The 18,261-nt window shown below is 42.8% G+C and overlaps 1 protein-coding gene across 1 annotated transcript; it reads left to right on the forward strand.

Moving 5' to 3' along the window:
* Nucleotides 1-4,138: 4,138 nt before the first annotated feature.
* Nucleotides 4,139-11,775, forward strand: LOC126109423 (keratinocyte proline-rich protein-like). The gene is made up of 2 exons (XM_049914457.1): nt 4,139-4,189; nt 11,131-11,775. Exons 1-2 carry the CDS (start codon nt 4,139-4,141, stop codon nt 11,773-11,775), a joined length of 696 nt encoding a protein of 231 aa, XP_049770414.1.
* The last annotated feature ends 6,486 nt before the right edge of the window (nt 11,776-18,261 follow it).

Consider the following 18,261-nt stretch of genomic DNA (forward strand, 5'->3'; position numbering starts at 1 on the left):
TTGTGATCCCTTGATGCCTCAGAACATGTCCTACCAATCGGTCCCTTCTTCTTGTCAAGTTGTGCCACAAACTCCTCTTCTCCCCAATTCTACACTCCTGGAAATTGAAATAAGAACACCGTGAATTCATTGTCCCAGGAAGGGGAAACTTTATTGACACATTCCTGGGGTCAGATACATCACATGATCACACTGACAGAACCACAGGCACATAGACACAGGCAACAGAGCATGCACAATGTCGGCACTAGTACAGTGTATATCCACCTTTCGCAGCAATGCAGGCTGCTATTCTCCCATGGAGACGATCGTAGAGATGCTGGATGTAGTCCTGTGGAACGGCTTGCCATGCCATTTCCACCTGGCGCCTCAGTTGGACCAGCGTTCGTGCTGGACGTGCAGACCGCGTGAGACGACGCTTCATCCAGTCCCAAACATGCTCAATGGGGGACAGATCCGGAGATCTTGCTGGCCAGGATAGTTGACTTACACCTTCTAGAGCACGTTGGGTGGCACGGGATACATGCGGACGTGCATTGTCCTGTTGGAACAGCAAGTTCCCTTGCCGGTCTAGGAATGGTAGAACGATGGGTTCGATGACGGTTTGGATGTACCGTACACTATTCAGTGTCCCCTCGACGATCACCAGTGGTGTACGGCCAGTGTAGGAGATCGCTCCCCACACCGTGATGCCGGGTGTTGGCCCTGTGTGCCTCGGTCGTATGCAGTCCTGATTGTGGCGCTCACCTGCACGGCGCCAAACACGCATACGACCATCATTGGCACCAAGGCAGAAGCGACTCTCATCGCTGAAGGCGACACGTCTCCATTCGTCCCTCCATTCACGCCTGTCGCGACACCACTGGAGGCGGGCTGCACGATGTTGGGGCGTGAGCGGAAGACGGCCTAACGGTGTGGGGGACCGTAGCCCAGCTTCATCGATACGGTTGCGAATGGTCCTCTCCGATACCCCAGGAGCAACAGTGTCCCTAATTTGCTGGGAAGTGGCGGTGCCGTCCCCTACAGCACTGCGTAGGATCCTACGGTCTTGGCGTGCATCCGTGCGACGCTGCGGTCCGGTCCCAGGTCGACGGGCACGTGCACCTTCCGCCGACCACTGGCGACAACATCGATGTACTGTGGAGACCTCACGCCCCACGTGTTGAGCAGTTCGGCGGTACGTCCACCCGGCCTCCCGCATGCCCACTATACGCCCTCGCTCAAAGTCCGTCAACTGCACATACGGTTCACGTCCACGCTGTCGCGGCATGCTACCAGTGTTAAAGACTGCGATGGAGCTCCGTATGCCACGGCAAACTGGCTGACACTGACGCCGGCGGTGCACAAATGCTGCGCAGCTAGCGCCATTCGACGGCCAACACCGCGGTTCCTGGTGTGTCCGCTGTGCCGTGCGTGTGATCATTGCTTGTACAGCCCTCTCGCAGTGTCCGGAGCAAGTATGGTGGGTCTGACACACCGGTGTCAATGTGTTCTTTTTTCCATTTCCAGGAGTGTATTCAATACCTCCTCATTAGTTATGTGATCTACCCATCTAATCTTCAGCATTCTTCTGTAGAACCACATTTCGAAAGCTTCTATTATCTTCTTGTCCGAACTATTTATCGTCCATGTTTCACTTCCATACATGGCTACCCTACATACAAATACTTTCAGAAACAACTTCCTGACACTTAAATCTATACTCGATGTTAACAAATTTCTCTTCTTCAGAAACGCTTTCCTTGCAATTGCCAGTCCACATTTTATATCCTCTCTACGTCGACCATCATCAGTTATTTTGCTCCCCAAATAGCAAAATTCCTTTACTACTTTAAGCGTCTCATTTCCTAATCTAATTCCCTCAGCATCACCCAACTTAATTCCATTACCCTCGTTTTGCTTTTGTTGCTGTTCATCTTATATCCTCCCTTGAAGACACTATCCATTCCGTTCAACTGCTCTTCCAAGTCCTTTGCTGTCTGTGACAGAATTACAATGTCATCGGCGAACCTTAAAGTTTTTATTTCTTCTCCATGGATTTTAATACCTACTCCGAATTTTTCTTTTGTTTCCTTTACTGCTTGCTCAATATACAGATTGAATAACATCGGGGAGAGGCTACAACCCTGTCTCACTCCCTTCCCAACCACTTCTTCCCTTTTATGCCCCTCGACTCTTATACCTGCCATCTGGTTTCTGTACAAATTGAAAATAGCCTTTCGCTCCCTGTATTTTACCCCTGCCACCTTTAGTATTTGAAAGAGAGTATTTCAGTCAACATTGTCAAAAGCTTTCTCTAAGTCTACAAAGCATTATGAGCAGGGTCCTAAAACTATCTCGGGATTTCGACGATCTTACCCGTCAGTTGGACAGAATTTGGCACGACATCCCTCAGGAGGACAACCAGCTCTGTCAATCAATGTCAAAACGAATAACTCACTGCATAATGACCAGAGTGGACCAACGCGTTATTGACTTGCTCAGTTTGCGAAGCTCTTTCTTTTGAATAAATCATCCAGTTTTTCTGAAATTCTAATAATTTGTTTGTCCGTACATGTACGTAACATCTACCGATTTCCATCCCATTTTTTCGTGGTGCGTCTTTTTTTGTCTTAGTGTGTATTTTGAAATTCGGAGGAGAAAGTTGATGATTGAAATTTCGTGAACTGATCTTGCAACAGCCAAAAAACCTCTTTATTTTAAATATTGCCACCTCAGATCACTTATCATATCCGTGACAATCTGTTTTCTGTTTGGCAATAATACTAAATGAGCTGGCGTAATTTAAACTTTTTCGATGTCCTCTGTTGATTCCAGTCGGTAAAGATAGCATACCGCACAGCAGTACTGCAGAAGAGCACAGACAAGCATAGTGTAAGCAGTTTCTTTAATAGATTTGTTGCCTCCTCTGAATGTTCTGCCAATAAAGAGCAATCTTTAGTTCGGCTTCCCTACAACGTTTTATATTTGATGGTTTCAATTTCAGCCGTTTGTAATTGTAAAGCCTAGGTATTTAATTGAGTCGACAGTCTTTAAATTATCGTGTAACCGAAATTTAAAGGAATTTTTTTACAGCCCATCAGGAGAATCTTACACTTTTTATTGTTTAGGGTCAATTGCCACATTTCGCACCATGTAGTCATCTTGTGTAAATGATTAGCTATGATATGGGTTTGGTTTTTTGACGACTTTACCGAACGGTAAACGACAGCAGCATTTGCAAAAATCTAAAAGGTGTGCTCAAATTACCTTCTAAACAGTTTATTCAGATTAAAAACAGCGGATGACCTATAATACTTTCTTGAAAAATCTCAGATATTGTTTAGTTTTTACTACGAACTGCGACCTTTTTGACAGGAAATCACGAACCCTGACACACATTTGGGACAATATTGTATGGTCACGCACTTGAATGAGAAGCTGTTTGCGAGCAACGATCTCAAAATACTTACGTTAATCTAGAAACATGAACTTAGATCTCCTGTCAAAAGCACTCATTGGTTTGTGTGATAAAGAGGCAGTCGGTTTCCCAAGAGCGATATTTTCTGAATGCGTACTGGTTATGTGTCAATATGTCGTTTTCTTCGAGGTATTTCGTAATGTTTGAATACGCACATGTTCGGAAATCCTACTACAAATCGATGTCAGTGACATGGCTCTATAATTACTTCTGTTTGGTTTCTTGTGTATTGGTGTGATCTGTGCAACTTCCAAATATTAAGTATGGAACTTTCGTCGAGCGGGCGGTTGAACATGGTTGCTGATAATGGAGCTATTTAATCAGCAAAGGCGAAAAGCACCATAACTGACTTACAATCTGGACCAGAAGAATTGCCTTCATTAAGCTGCTTCCTAGTTACTCATGTTCGCAGCTGTTTTTGATTTTAATTATGGAATACACATTGTCGTCGCTCTCCATTCATGCATAACGAAAGAAGTGAATTACGAATGATTTATTTAGCAGACGGTAAAATTTCAAGAACTGTATTCAGCGTGCAACGGACAGCAAAGCACAATGTGGACGTGCACAGTTATCTTTGGAACAGAAGACGCCTGGAACAAATGCTACGCTGTTAGTCCCAGTCTTCAAGGATATTCATTTTAGACCTAATTTTTATTGTCAAAATTTCAGTAAAAAATGTCACGGTTCTTCAATCTTGCACTAAAACTGTATCCAGCATTTCAAGAGGTAAGACAGTGAAGTAAAAAATTATGTATTCGTTATTATTAGGCTTACTGTTGCGAATGGGCAGCCACACATACGTAGCTTACCGCTTGATATAAAATACGGTACGCAGTAGCAATCTAGAGTGTTTCGACAATTGACAAGTGAGCGAAATTTTTTTGCTCTTGACCTAACAGTTCAACAGTTCTCTGTTCGCTACTAGTTCTTTTCCCAATGACTCACACAGCAATTGGACGTAGTTCAATGTTTGTTTGTGTTGATCCGCATAAATATCCCATTCTTGGTGTAATGTACACCACGTAAAGTGTTAATTAAACATACCGTACCTATTTCCGTGCTATACCGTCTTTTAGCCTACTTGTCGTTAAGTTTGGATATGAAATGCACTCTACGTTTTTACAGTAGCATCAAGTAGTTTTATCTTGGACATAAGTTCTAATTTGAAGAACATACGTTGATGATACATTTTATATGGGTTGTGTGATTTATTATGATTATTTCTTATTCTCAATTTGTGTTTGCAAGCGCGTCATACCTGTTTTGTTCCTATGACGAAGTCTAGCTATTTGCTTAGCCGATAGCGTAGCTGTCTGAAACCTAAATGACATTTTATTCTTTTGTAGGAATTAATGTCCTATTACGAATTACGAAAATTGATAGCAGAATAACACTGTTCTCGTGTAATTCTTTTAAAATTATTTTAAGAGTCATTCTTTATGTTTTAATTTCATACTGGAGTACTTAAGAATCGGGCTACGGCTCCTAATTTAGTAGCGAGCAAAGAAATTTTTAAAGGGAACTGTTGTTTCCACAGACAAATACTTTATCATCTACGCACACAAACAGAAAAAAATTCATTAGAAATAACGGAGAGAGTCATGAGTGTTGTATTGGGTCAAAGAAAAAATATAGCGAATGTGTTCGACGCTTTTTCTTCCAGATATCCTGTCTGGCTTCTTAATTTGTAGTTGTTGCTTTTCATAGCTTAGCGCCACCTTCAGCTCAAAGTTTCAAGCACAAAGTCGCATAAAGGGCAGTATGCAATGCAGGTATTTCGAAATGTTTGAATGCGTACATGTTCGGAAATCCTATTACAAATCGATGTCAGTGACATGGCTCTATAATTACTTCTGTTTGGTTTCTTGTGTATTGGTGTGATCTCTGCAACTTCCAAACATTAAGTACGGAACTTTCGTCGAGCGGGATGAAATGTAATTACACTTACGTTGTTATTCTAAATTAGTATGCCTTTTTTTTACCCGTGCTAGAGATTGGCCGATTTCTTTGGGCCCTCAGAATTTACGTCTCGATTCCTGTCTCTGCATGGCGCGTGAAATTTCCAACATTACAGATCACTTTCAATTGGGTGTTCACGCACATGAATATAATGATATTTGCTAATCGTCTGTATTATGGCAACTTCAATTATTTTCAAAATTGTTATTTGTGCCGACTTATGGATGGATAAAACAGAATAAATTGGAAATTACGACACTAAGGTGGGTTTTGGACAGTGATCTACTGACCATGTGTCATACGACGTAACGTATAGCGTCGCTTCCCGTGTAATATTTTGAGGTCTAAATACGAAGTCAGTTTAGATTACGATAATTTAGAGAACTGGGAAATAATTCCGAGATACAAGTAAGATAGTTGCGTATACAATTTTTTTATGTGTACAGAGAAACAATATATTGTATGGGAGAAAAATTATCCCGATGCTTTAAATACCCTGCCATCGTTAATATCGTCCATGAGAAAGAAAACCATTCTGTAAACAGTCGTATCAGTATTTCGCAACAACGAGTTCTACATCTACATCTAGATCGATGCTCTGGAAATCACATTTAAGTGCCTGGCAGAGGGTTCTTCGAATCACCTTCACAATTCTCTATTATTCCAATCTAGTATAGCGCGCGGAAAGAACGAACACCTATATCTTTCCGTACGAGCTCTGATTTCCCTTACTTTATCGTGGTGATCGTCTCTCCCTATGTACGTCGGTGTCAACAAAATATTTTCGCATTCGGAGGAGAAAGTTGGTGATTGAAATTTCGTGAGAAGATTCCGTCGCATCGAAAAACTCCTTTCTTTTAATGATGTCCAGCCCAAATCTTGTATCATTTCTGTGACACTCACTCCCATATTTCGCGATAATACAATACGTGGTGCGCTTCTTTCTACTTTTTCGATGTACTCCGTCAGCACACCGCGCAGCAGTATTCTAAATGAGGACGGACAAGCGTAGTGTAGGCAGTCTCCTTGGTAGATCTGTTACATTTTCTAAGCGTTCTGCCAATAAAACGCAGTCTTTGGTTAGCCTTCCCCACAACATTTTCTGTATGTTCCTTCCAATTTAAGCTTTTCGTAATTGTAATACCTAGGTATTTACTTGAATTTACTGCCTTTAGATTAGACCGATGTATAGTGTAACCGAAGTTTAAAAATTCCTTTTAGCACTCATGTGGATGACCTCACACTTTTCGTTATTTAGGGTCACTGCCAATTTTCACACCATTCAGATATCTTTTCTAAATCATTTTCCAATTTGTTTTGATCTTCTGATGACTTTATTATTCGATAAACGACAGCGTCATCTGCAAACAACCTAAGACGGCTGCTCAGATTGTCCCCCAAATAGTTTATATAGATAAGGAACAGCAAAGGGCCTATAACACTGCCTTGAGGAACGCCAGAAATCACTTCTGTTTTACTCGATGACTTTCCATCAATTATTGCGAACTGTGACCTCTCTGACAGGAAATCATAAAATATAAACTGAGACGCTATTCCATAAGCAGGCAATTTCACTACAAGCCGCTTGTGTGGTACAGTGTCAAAAGCCTTCCGGAAATTCAGAAAGACGGAATCGATCTGAAATCTCTTGTCAATAGCACTCAACACTTCATGCCAATAAAGAGCTAGTTGTGTTTCACAGGAACGATGTTTTCTAAACCCATGTTGACGTGTGTCAATAGACAGTTTTCTTCGAGGTAATTCATAATGTTTGAACACAATATATGTTTTAAAATCCTGCTGCATATCGACGTTAACGATATGGGGCTGTAATTTAGTGGATTACTCCTACTACCTTTCTTGAATACTGCTGTGACCTGTGCAACTTTCCAGTCTTTGGGTCCGGATCTTTCGTCGAGCGAACGGTTGTATATGATTGTTAAGTATGGAGCTAATGCATCAGCATACTCCGAAGGAACCTAATTGGTATACAGTCTGGACCAGAAGACTTGCTTTTATCAAGTGATGTAAGTTGCTTCACTACTCCGTGGATATTTACTTCTACGTTACTCATATTGGCAACCGTTCTCTATTCGATTTCTGGAATATTTCCTTTATCTTCTTTTGTGAAGGCATTTCTGAAGGCTGTGTTTAGTAACTCTGCTTTGTCAGCACTGTCTTCGATAGTATCTCCATTGCTATCGCGCAGAGAAGGCATTGATTGTTTCTTGCCGCTAACATACTTCACATAGGCCCAGAATCTCTTTTGATTTTCCGCCAGGTTTCGAGACAAAGTTTCGTTGTGGAAACTGTTATAAGCATTTGCATTGAAGTCCGAGCCAAATTTCGAGCTTCTGTAAAAGATCGCCAATCTTGGGGATTTGGCGTCAGTTTAAATTTGGCATGTTTGTTTCGTTGTTTCTGCAACAGTGTTCTAACCCTCTTTGTTTACCAAGGAGGATCAGGCCGTCGTTTGTTAATTTATTTGGTATAAATCTCTCAATTGCTGCCGACACTATTTCTTTGAATTCAAGCCACATCTGATCTACACATATATTATTAATTTGGAATGAGTGGAGATTGTCTCCCAGGAAGGAGTCAAGCGAATTTTTATTGGATTTTTTGAATAGGTATATTTTTCGCTTATTTTTGGAGGATTTGGGGATTACAATATTCAATCTCGCTACGACAACCCTGTGTTCACTGACCCCTGTATCGGTTTTGATGCTAGTTATTAACTCAGGTTTATTAGTTGCTAAGAGGTCAAGTGTGTTTTCACAACCGTTTACTGTTCGTGTGGGCTCATGAACTAACTGCTCGAAATAATTTCAGAGAATGCGTTGAGCACAATTTCGGATATTTTATGCGTACCTCCGGAATTAAACATGTATTTTCGCCAACATATCGAGAGTAAATTAAGTCACCACCAACTATTATCGTATGAGTCGGGTACGTGTTTGAAATCAAACAGAAGTTTTCTTTGAACCTTTCAGCAACTGTATCATCTGAACTGGGAGGTCGGTAGAAAGATCCTATTATTATTTTATTCCGGTTGCCAACAATGACCTCTGCCCACACTAACTCACAGGAAGTATCTCCTTCAATTTCGCGAGAAGTTAAACTACTTCTAACAGCAACAAACACCCCACCGCCAACCATGTTTAGGCTATCTTTTCGGAACACCGTTAGGTTCTTCGCAAAAATTTCGGCTAAGCTTATATCCCGCTTTAGCCAGCTTCAGTGCCTCTAACGATTTGAGCATCAGTGCTTTCTATTAGCGCTTGGAGCTCTGGTACTTTCCCAACACAGTTTGATAGTCTGATAATTTTCGCACCCTTCAAGCACTTGCCTCACTTGGAAATTGAATTATTTCACTCTTGTTGAAGATTGAGGGTATTTCGCCTCTCTCATATATCTTGCACTTCAGGTGGAATATTTCTGCCACAGTTCCACGTATAAGCTGAGATTTATTGATTTTTTTATGGTCATCATTGTCGTTATTCATGCAATGGAAAATGCAGGATGGAAGAACGACAACATTATGAAAATGGTAGATCGCTGCTTACCATATAATGGAGATGTTGAGTCTCAGACAGGTACTACAAAAAACTGCTAAATAAGAAAGCTTTTGGCCAAAAGGCCTTCTGAATTAGACAACATATATACACATATTCTTGCGAATATAACTCACACACACGTCCCCACTGTCCTTGCCTGCCGAGGACAAAGTTTGTGTATAGTTGCAGACATGGTTAGAGATTGAGGTGTTCCTGCATTATTTTTTTACAATATATTAAAAACACTTTTCCTCCTTACTTCTTAAAACTTTTTAGAGTAATTCTGGTACAAGAGTAAGACGTAACTTTATTTACTGTGCTACATTTTCAAGATTTTTTGGTACAATACACATGACACACATAGTACAATACATATTCATTATAAAAGAAGGATATGTGCGTAATGAACGCGAAATTAATGTAACAAGCTGAAAACAATACGTAAATAGCAAATTACATTGAAATACCAAAACGAAAATATATTGGTGCGGTCCTAACACCATACAAGAGATTATTCATGGTCACTTTCTATAAATCTCTCACAGTGTCTGTAAAATCGTAATTATGCCCTTCTGTGGTATTTCTTAAAGAATGCCCTTTCTAGGCAACACGCGTGATGCTGTGCCATTGTGTTGTGTGCATTTTTCAGTCTTCCTCGTGCCCTTCTTTGACTACATCTTCTTCTTCCTCCACTCCATCTTCTTACACCCTTGGTAACTGGAGATGGGAAATATTGTTATAATACTTGTGCCAAAGTGGAGGGATGTAATTCATCATCTACTCCAGATTTTTCCTTTTCTCAGATTTTTTTTCAAACTCATGTTGATGCAAAGGCTACGGAAGAGGTATCGACGGGGGACCAATATTGGGCCTCCTAAAATCCGCTTCCATAAACTCAAGATCAGGCTTAGTGTGTACTGAACTGCGCTGTTGCAGGACTTTCTTCACTGATTCAGGTCCACTTGATATTAATCTATTGTATTTTGTTTCCTTCTGTGCCTTTAGGAACTATATCCTATGTTATGACATTCATGGCTTTCAGTGAAAGAAAATTTCCTGTTTCCAATTCCACTACGGAAAACTCTCTGCTCACCTTATTCCATCCTGTCTTGGGTAAAAAATACGTGTTTGATGCGCTTATTTGCCTTTTCAGAGAGACCAAAATCTTCATAATATTCCATATACATATTGTAGGCCCTAGGACCTTATGATCTGTTGTGTCAGTATGCGGATTTTGCGTCGAGATGTACTAGCGGTATTTCAAAATGTGACTCATTTAAACATGCGTTAAATATTATATAGGTACTCTTAAAAGCATACACATCAGACTATTGCTATGTTCTCAAAAAATACATACCTGAATCTTCTTTAAAGACAACAGGAATTCTCCTTCTCTCTGCCTTTTCAGTTATACTAGTTATATTCAAAATACAGTCCAGTCATTGGCTTAGAGCTTAAGCTTTATCAGCACAGGGTGTAGCACTATGTGGGAACTCGCTTTTAGTTCTTTTACTCGGATGAGACACACACTTTAGCTTTCTAGATGTGCATTTAGCTCATTTTCTGGTGAATTACACTTGTATCACTTGTACACTCAGCCGCTCATTTATTACATGTCGTGAATGTTGTTTCTTTACTAATGGCGGTGTAGAATTTTGCAACGGATGTTTCTGAGATACCTATTGCAAAACATATAACAGAAGTAAAGAATGTTCACGACGCGTATGTAAATGTAAATGTCTGAAGATGAGATGAACATAAAATGAATTTACTCTCAAAACTGTGTGTTTTGAGACATATTTTGCTGACGTGTTGTGTCGAGAAGGGAGCAGCATTGTCATTAGTGCGTTACCCCATAAACATGAAAGTTACGAACGCCTTAGTCTTGACTTTCTGCAATAGGAGCGCTGAGCTCAGGTCATGTGACGAGGTAGCCGGCGAGCTTAGCTAAGGAAATGAATCGGGCTCGTGAGTCACCGAACGTTGCCCATTTCAGGTGCAACGTGTCTCAATAAACCAGTGACCAATGTGATTCCTGTGCTTTATTTTTTTGGTAAAAAAGCTACTGAACGATATCTTTTTTGAGACTAAGGAGAATATAATGGCATTTTAGTGTCTTATAATGCGATCTGAATTTTTTATTTGTTTCAGGCTGCTGTCGAGTCTACCATAGCTCGATACTCGGGAGGCTGCTCATCGAAGAAGAAGAACAGCAACTGTGCTAAGAAAAAGGATCCGTGCAAGAAACCTGAGCCGTGCAAGCCAGCTCCCTGCCCAAAACCTGATCCGTGCAAGAAACCACCGCCTTGTCCTCCAAAACCACCTCCATGTCCAAAACCTGATCCATGCAAGAAACCAGATCCATGTCCAAAACCTGATCCATGCAAGAAACCAGATCCATGTCCAAAACCAGATCCCTGTCCAAAACCAGATCCCTGTCCAAAACCTGATCCTTGCAAGAAACCAGATCCTTGTCCTCCGAAACCACCTCCGTGTCCAAAACCAGATCCCTGTCCAAAACCAGATCCTTGTCCAAAACCAGATCCCTGTCCAAAACCTGATCCATGCAAGAAACCAGATCCCTGTCCAAAACCTGATCCTTGCAAGAAACCAGATCCCTGCCCAAAACCTGATCCATGCAAGAAACCAGATCCTTGTCCCAAACCAGATCCCTGTCCAAAACCTGATCCATGCAAGAAGCCAGATCCTTGTCCAAAACCTGACCCATGCAAGAAACCTGATCCCTGTCCAAAACCAGATCCCTGTCCAAAGCCAGATCCATGTCCAAAGTGTTAGTGATTAGACGAAACAATCTTCTCCAAAATGATAGTTTTGTCCCAAAGAGAGAAAACATAGCCTATATTGAGGTAAGTTTTTAAAAATGGAATTGTTACTGGTATTTTTACATAGATTGCTTCAGCTCTGATTATTAAAACTATGTATGTACAAATGTACTTTGTCACATGGTATTCCAAGTATTCTTGCGAACATTCAGATACAGCTACAAATACCAGCTACTAGTTATGCTTTAAGAGTTATAGGTTACTTACTGCGATGGATATGACTGGTCTTCATGTTTTCCGTCGCGGTTGGATCAGATTTCCACCTTGGCTCCTGCGGAGACCCAGACTTACTTTAGATTTGACTAATTTTAAGAAAAATAGTACACCAGATTTTACATTCCAACCTCAGTTATTTAACATTTTAGATGTGCATTTCCGTCGTTTACACTGATGGCTCCAAACAAGAGAATTTCCTTGGCTGTTCTGTAGTGTTCCCTGACCATGTTACCCGGATTCGCCTCCCTGATGAATATGCCATTTTCGCAGCGGAGCTCCACGCGATCCTGAAGGCACTGGAGCAGATGAATCGTGTTCAGGGCAATCGATTTCTCCGTCACTCCGATTCTCTTAGTGCCTTCAATCATTGCAGAATCTGTACCCAACTGAGGAGATGGTCCAGCTGATATATTACCAACTGTAGTTGCTCCAACGGCGGGGTAAGGAGGTGTCGTCCTGCTGGGTAGCAATATTGGGCAATGAACAGGCCGATCGGGCTGCCAAGGAGGCCTGCAGAGAGCAGGATGTGGTCCAGTGTCCTATTTCCTTACAGTGTGTCATTTCTGCACTCCACAAGAAGTGCACGGAGTTGTGGGACGAAGAATGGCTGGAGGTGACGGCCAATAAATTGCGGTTGGTGAAGTCAACAACTCGGCCGTGGCGTTCCTCCTGCCGGTTGCTCAGGTGGGAGGAAGTGACCCTCACGCGTATTCCCTCACACATAGCTTTCTATTACGGCGGGAGGGTCCCCCGTTTTCTGATGCTTGTGGTGTGCACATCTCTGTCCGCCACATTTTAGCAGACTGCATTTTATACCGTGATGCAAGGGCAGAAGCACAAGTTGATGGGGATCTGCCCTCTGTTTTAGCTAATGATGAGACGTGTGTGTCTGGACTCTGGCCTAAACTTTTAGGCTGGAGGTTTTAGTGTATTGCAAAGTGACTGGCTCCTCCCTTTTTCCTTGCCGTCGGCCGGCCACTTCCATCTGCTATATTGTTTTCTTTTTGTGTTGTCCGTGTTTTACTGTTGACGGCATGCTTCGTCCCACGTTTCGGTCTGGGTAGGCACATATTTTTCCAAGCTTGCTGCAGCTCTTGTTGCTGCCATCCAAGGAAGTTCTCCTGAATTGTTTTAATATGATACGGTTATCCGGCACGTTCCCTGACTCGTGGAGGGAGGCGATTTTGATTCCCCTCCTCAAACCGGGGAAGGACCGAACGCATCCCAGTAGGTATCGAAGTATTGCTTTGACGAGCTGTGTGGGGAAGACGTTGGAACGCATGGTCAACCGTCGCCTGGTTTGGCTGCTCGAGACCAGGCAGCTCCTTAGCCCCTCTCAGTGTGGCTTTCGGAGATGTCGTTCAACTATAGACAACTTGACCCTGCTTGAGGCGGCCATCCAGCAGGCCTTCCTACGTAACCAGCATTGTCTAGGTGTATTCTTTGACATTAATAAGGCGTATGATACTACTTGGCGCCGCCTTATCCTCAATCAACTCCATGAGTGGGGCTTTCGTGGCCGTCTCCCCATCTTAATTCGGCCCTTTCTTTCCCGCCGCCTCTTTCGATATCGGGTTGGTAATGTGCTATCTGATTTGTACGTGCAGGAGAATGGTGTTCCTCAGGGAAGCGTTTTAAGTGTCAGCCTCTTTGCCGTCGCCATTAACAGTATCACGTCCACTATCCGGAGTCCTGCCCAGTGCTCCTTGTTTGTGGACGATTTTGCTGTTTTCTGTTCTTCCTCCGGTCTCGTCACTGCTAGTCGGCAGCTGCAGCTTACGATAAAACGATTAGAGGCATGGACTGCGAAGACGGGCTTTACCTTTCCTGCAGACAAATGTGTGTGTGTTCATTTTAATCGTTCTCGACGCCTCTTTACCTCCCCTGAATTGCGTCTGAGGGACACCATTCTTCCTTTTAGAGACACTGTGCGGTTACTGGGCCTCACTTTTGATTCCAAGTTGTCGTGGTTGGCGCACCTTAAAGACCTCAAGGCGCGGGCCCTGAAGGCACTGAATATTTTGAAGTGTCTGAGTCATCGGTCCTGGGGAGCAGATCGGGCGCGTCTGCTGCAGTTTTATAGGGCTTTCGTCCGATCGCGTCTTGACTATGGTTGCACCGTGTATGGGTCAGCGAGGCCTTCCTATCTGAAGATTCTTGACGCAGTACACCATGAGGGTGTCAGGCTGGCCACTGGTGCCTGCCGTACCAGTCCCATCCCCAGCCTGTGTGCTGAGGCAGGGGAACCACCGCTCGCCATCCGGCGGAAACTCCTCATGGTGCGACGGGTGTGTCAATTCCTTGCCTGTCCTACCTCCCCTGCGTGCCCCACCATTGCCCGACCGCCTATGGAACGTCTCTTTTCCAGTCGTCCCAGGGCAACGAGACCATTTGGGATTCGTGCCAAGCATTTGCTCGAGTCCCTTGGTATGGAGCGTGTGGCACCCCAACTCCAAGGTCTTACCCGCCTGCCTCCCTAGTTGCTCCAGAGGCCCAGCGGCCTTTTAGACTTGTCAGAGTACCGGAGGAGCTGCACTCCTGCGTTTGTTTTTACCTCCTTATTTTACGATATTTTAAACCAGCATCCCGACCATGTACCAGTATTCACGGATGGCTCTAAACAGGGGGACTCTGTCAGTTGTGCTGTTTTCCCTGACCGAGTCGTCAAGTTATGGCTTCCTGCTGCGTTTACCATATTTGATGCCGAATTGTTTGCGATCTTGCGGGATTGGAGCAGATGAGATGTGTTCCCAGTCTTAAGTTTCTCATCTGTTCTGACTCCCTGAGTGTCCTTCAGACCGTGCAACACTTGTACCCAGCGGATACGGTCGTCCAGAACATCCACGATGCCCTACTCCACCTGCAACGGCGGGGGAAGGAGGTTTCTTTCTGCTGGGTGCCGGGGCACGTGGGTATTAGGCGAAACGAACTGGCCGATGTGGCTGCGAAAGATGCATGTTCCCTCCCTCACGTTGTTGAACGTGCCGTCCCCCTCCATGCTGTTACCTCCCTTTTGCGTTTTCGTGTTCTGCGTCAGTGGGAAGAGGAGTGGCTGGCAGTCGGTGAAAACAAGCTGCGTCTGGCCAAGGCCACCACGCGGCCTTGGCGTACGTCCTACCAGTCATGCAGGCGGGATGAGGCTCTCCTCACTCGCCTCCGCATCGGGCACAGTCCCTTAACGCATGGTTTTTTACTCTGGCGGGAGGACCCCCCAATCTGCAGATTACTGTCCGCCACATTTTACTTGATGTCTTTTATTCTCTGACCAGAGGGCGGTGGTTTCTTTGCCACCGGATTTGCCCTCTATTTTGCAAGACGACGCAACGACTGTGGTTAAGGTCTTACGGTTTTGTGTCCTGTCCAATTTGTTGCCTCGGATTTTAGGGAGAGGGTTTTAGTGTGCTGCTGGTGACTGGCTCACCCAGGTTTTAGGTAAGAGGTCCGCCAGTCACGATTACCTCCTTGTTTCACTTCGGTTTCTGTTCTCTTTTCCTTGTGTTTCCTTTCCTTTTTTACTGCGTTTCTTCTCCTCTAGTTTTGTCTCTGTATGTGAGGATTTGGAACTGCGTCAGGTCTGTGTCTTTTAGCCGTTCTCCTTGTTCGCTGTCCGTCTTCGTCCCTTCACCGCATGTGTTCCTGTATTTCTGCGTTTGGGCGCTGATGACCACGCTGTTTAGCGCCCGAAAACCTCAAACCACACACACACACACACACACACACACACACACACACACACACACACACACACATGTTTCGGTGTGGGTAGGCACATATTTTCCCAACCTTGTTACCCGTGTTTTACGTTCTGTTTCATCTTACTGTTCTGAGTATTTTCTTGACACCCGTCTCACTCTGTTACTGAGCGGACGCTGAAGGCCTTGCCGTCGTGCGCCCATACAACCCTCTCCATCCATCCATTATCCATGTATGTAATTGTTGCTTTACTCTTTTTAAGGTTCTAAGAAAAGTGACATACAGTGTTACCTTGCAGAAAGATGACACAAAACATGATTGAGATCAATAATTTGCAGATGAAAACTTGATTTTTTCCCCCTAGCTTTCAATTTCTGCCAGCAGAGAGGGAATTTGAAGCATGCAGCAACAATATAACTTTGCATAAAATGCGACCATATTAAATAGTCAAATGAAGGGTAGTATGATATGTATGAAGTTTGACAACTAGCCATTTTCTCTACACATTCTTTTACATTTGCCTAAACTTCATTATTCTGCTTCTTTTTGTGTTCTTATCTTATTTTAAAATTTTTAATGTCCATCATCATTTGTCGTCGCTGTCTATTTTCACTTTTTGAGAAGTTTATTGACTTTTGACAGTGGCTGTTGCTGCTTATCACTTCTTTTTTGCGTCTTGTCAAACGTGTTTTTGATATGGAACTCGAGAGCCAACATATGTAGTGGAAACTGGAATGGAATCATTGGTCTACATTTGTGCTGCCTCAACTGCCATACACTCGACGATTTTCAACAAGTCAGCTGATTCACCTCACATATTTAAAAGAATGTCGTAGTTCTGCACAGCCTGTCCCTACTTAAATGTGTTTAATTCGTTATTGACTTTGAAGAAATTTTTACCACAATCAAGGAATTTTTTGCATGATCCTCCCTCATTCATTTCCTCAGTCTGCATTTAACTTCACTTACGTTTTTGCTCCGCCAACAACAGTATTCGATTCAATAGGCGATATTAGGTGATCGCTCTTTTAACATCTTACTGAGCTTCTCAAACAATTAAGTTCAGTTACTTTTGCTCTTCATATTTTTGCTAGCCTCAGAAATATAAGAATTAACTCCTAACGTGTTTGGTTGTATCAGTAATTTCTTACAGAATAATGTTTTGGAGAAACTTACCAGTTAGAAATAAAATACTGATTTATAAAGGCAACAAGTAAGAATAACACATAATATTCAACTGCAGTCATCTTATAGGTACCAGTAACAATTCAAGGACTTATACATTTTATCTCAATCTTAACAGTATACAGGGTGGCCCATTGATAGTGACTGGGCCAAATATCTCACGAAATAAGCATCAAACGAAAAAACTACAAAGAACGAAACTCGTCTAGCTTGAAGGGGGAAACCAGATGGCGCTACGGTTGGCCCGCTAGATGGCGCTACCATAGATCAAATGGATACCAACTGCGTTTTTTTAAAATAGGAACCTCCATTTTTTCTTACATATTTGTGTAGTACGTAAAGAAATATGAATGTTTTAGTTGGACCACATTTTTCGCTTTGTAACAGATGGCGCTGTAATAGTCACAAACATATGGCTCACAATTTTAGACGAACAGTAGGTAACAGGTAGGTTTTTTAAATTAAAATACAGACCGTTGGTAGGTTTTAACATTTTATTTCGGTTGTTCCAATGTGATACATGTACCTTTGTGAAGTTATCATTTCTGAGAACGCATGCTGTTACAGCGTGATTACCTGTAAATACAATAGCGCCATCCGGTTTCCCCCTTCAAGCTAGACAAGTTTCGTTCTTTGTAGTTTTTTCGTTTGACGCTTATTTCGTGAGATATTTGGCCTGGTCACGATCAATGGACCACCTTGTATATATTCACCAATTAAATTCCTCATAAATAGCACACCACAGTTTGAGAAGAATAGTGATATATATATATATATATATATATATATATATATATATATATATATATATATATATATATATTTTTTTGGATCGTCAGTCTTCTGACTGGTTTGATGTGGTCCACCAGAAATTCCTCTCCTGTGTTAATCTTTTCATATTAGAACAGCAACTGCAACCTACATCTTCAATTATTTTCTGGATATACGAGGGTCACTCCAAAAGAAATGCACACTATTTTTGTAAAAATACAGTTTTCATTCTGCATGTGTGAAAGTTCTACAGTGTGTAGATACATCCTTACCGCTTGTTTTCAAACTTAGTTCGATCTACTCCCGTGAGTGGCGCCGTCACAGCATGTCTTCAAGATGGCTGCTACACTTGACGTTCGTCAGAAGCAACGTGCTGCCATAGAATTAGTGTGCTGTGAAAACGAGACAGTCGGTGGGAAACATCCATAAGTGGGTGAAAAAGGTGTATGGAGATGCTGTTGTCGATCGCAGTACAGTTAGTCGGTGGGCAAGCAGGTTACGTCATGAAAGCGGGCACGGCAACATTGAGGATTGTCCTCGCAGCGGCAGGCCTCGTATTGCACACACTCCAGAC

Source organism: Schistocerca cancellata, chromosome 12 (assembly GCF_023864275.1).
Source record: "Schistocerca cancellata isolate TAMUIC-IGC-003103 chromosome 12, iqSchCanc2.1, whole genome shotgun sequence".
NCBI lineage: Eukaryota > Metazoa > Arthropoda > Insecta > Orthoptera > Acrididae > Schistocerca > Schistocerca cancellata.

Excerpts from the sequence above, each read along its gene's own strand:
- LOC126109423 (XM_049914457.1), top strand. The coding sequence starts at position 4,139 with ATGTCACGGTTCTTCAATCTTGCACTAAAACTGTATCCAGCATTTCAA. Across the intron at positions 4,190-11,130 it reads TGTATCCAGCATTTCAAGAG|GCTGCTGTCGAGTCTACCAT; the intron begins GTAAGACAGTGA and ends TATTTGTTTCAG.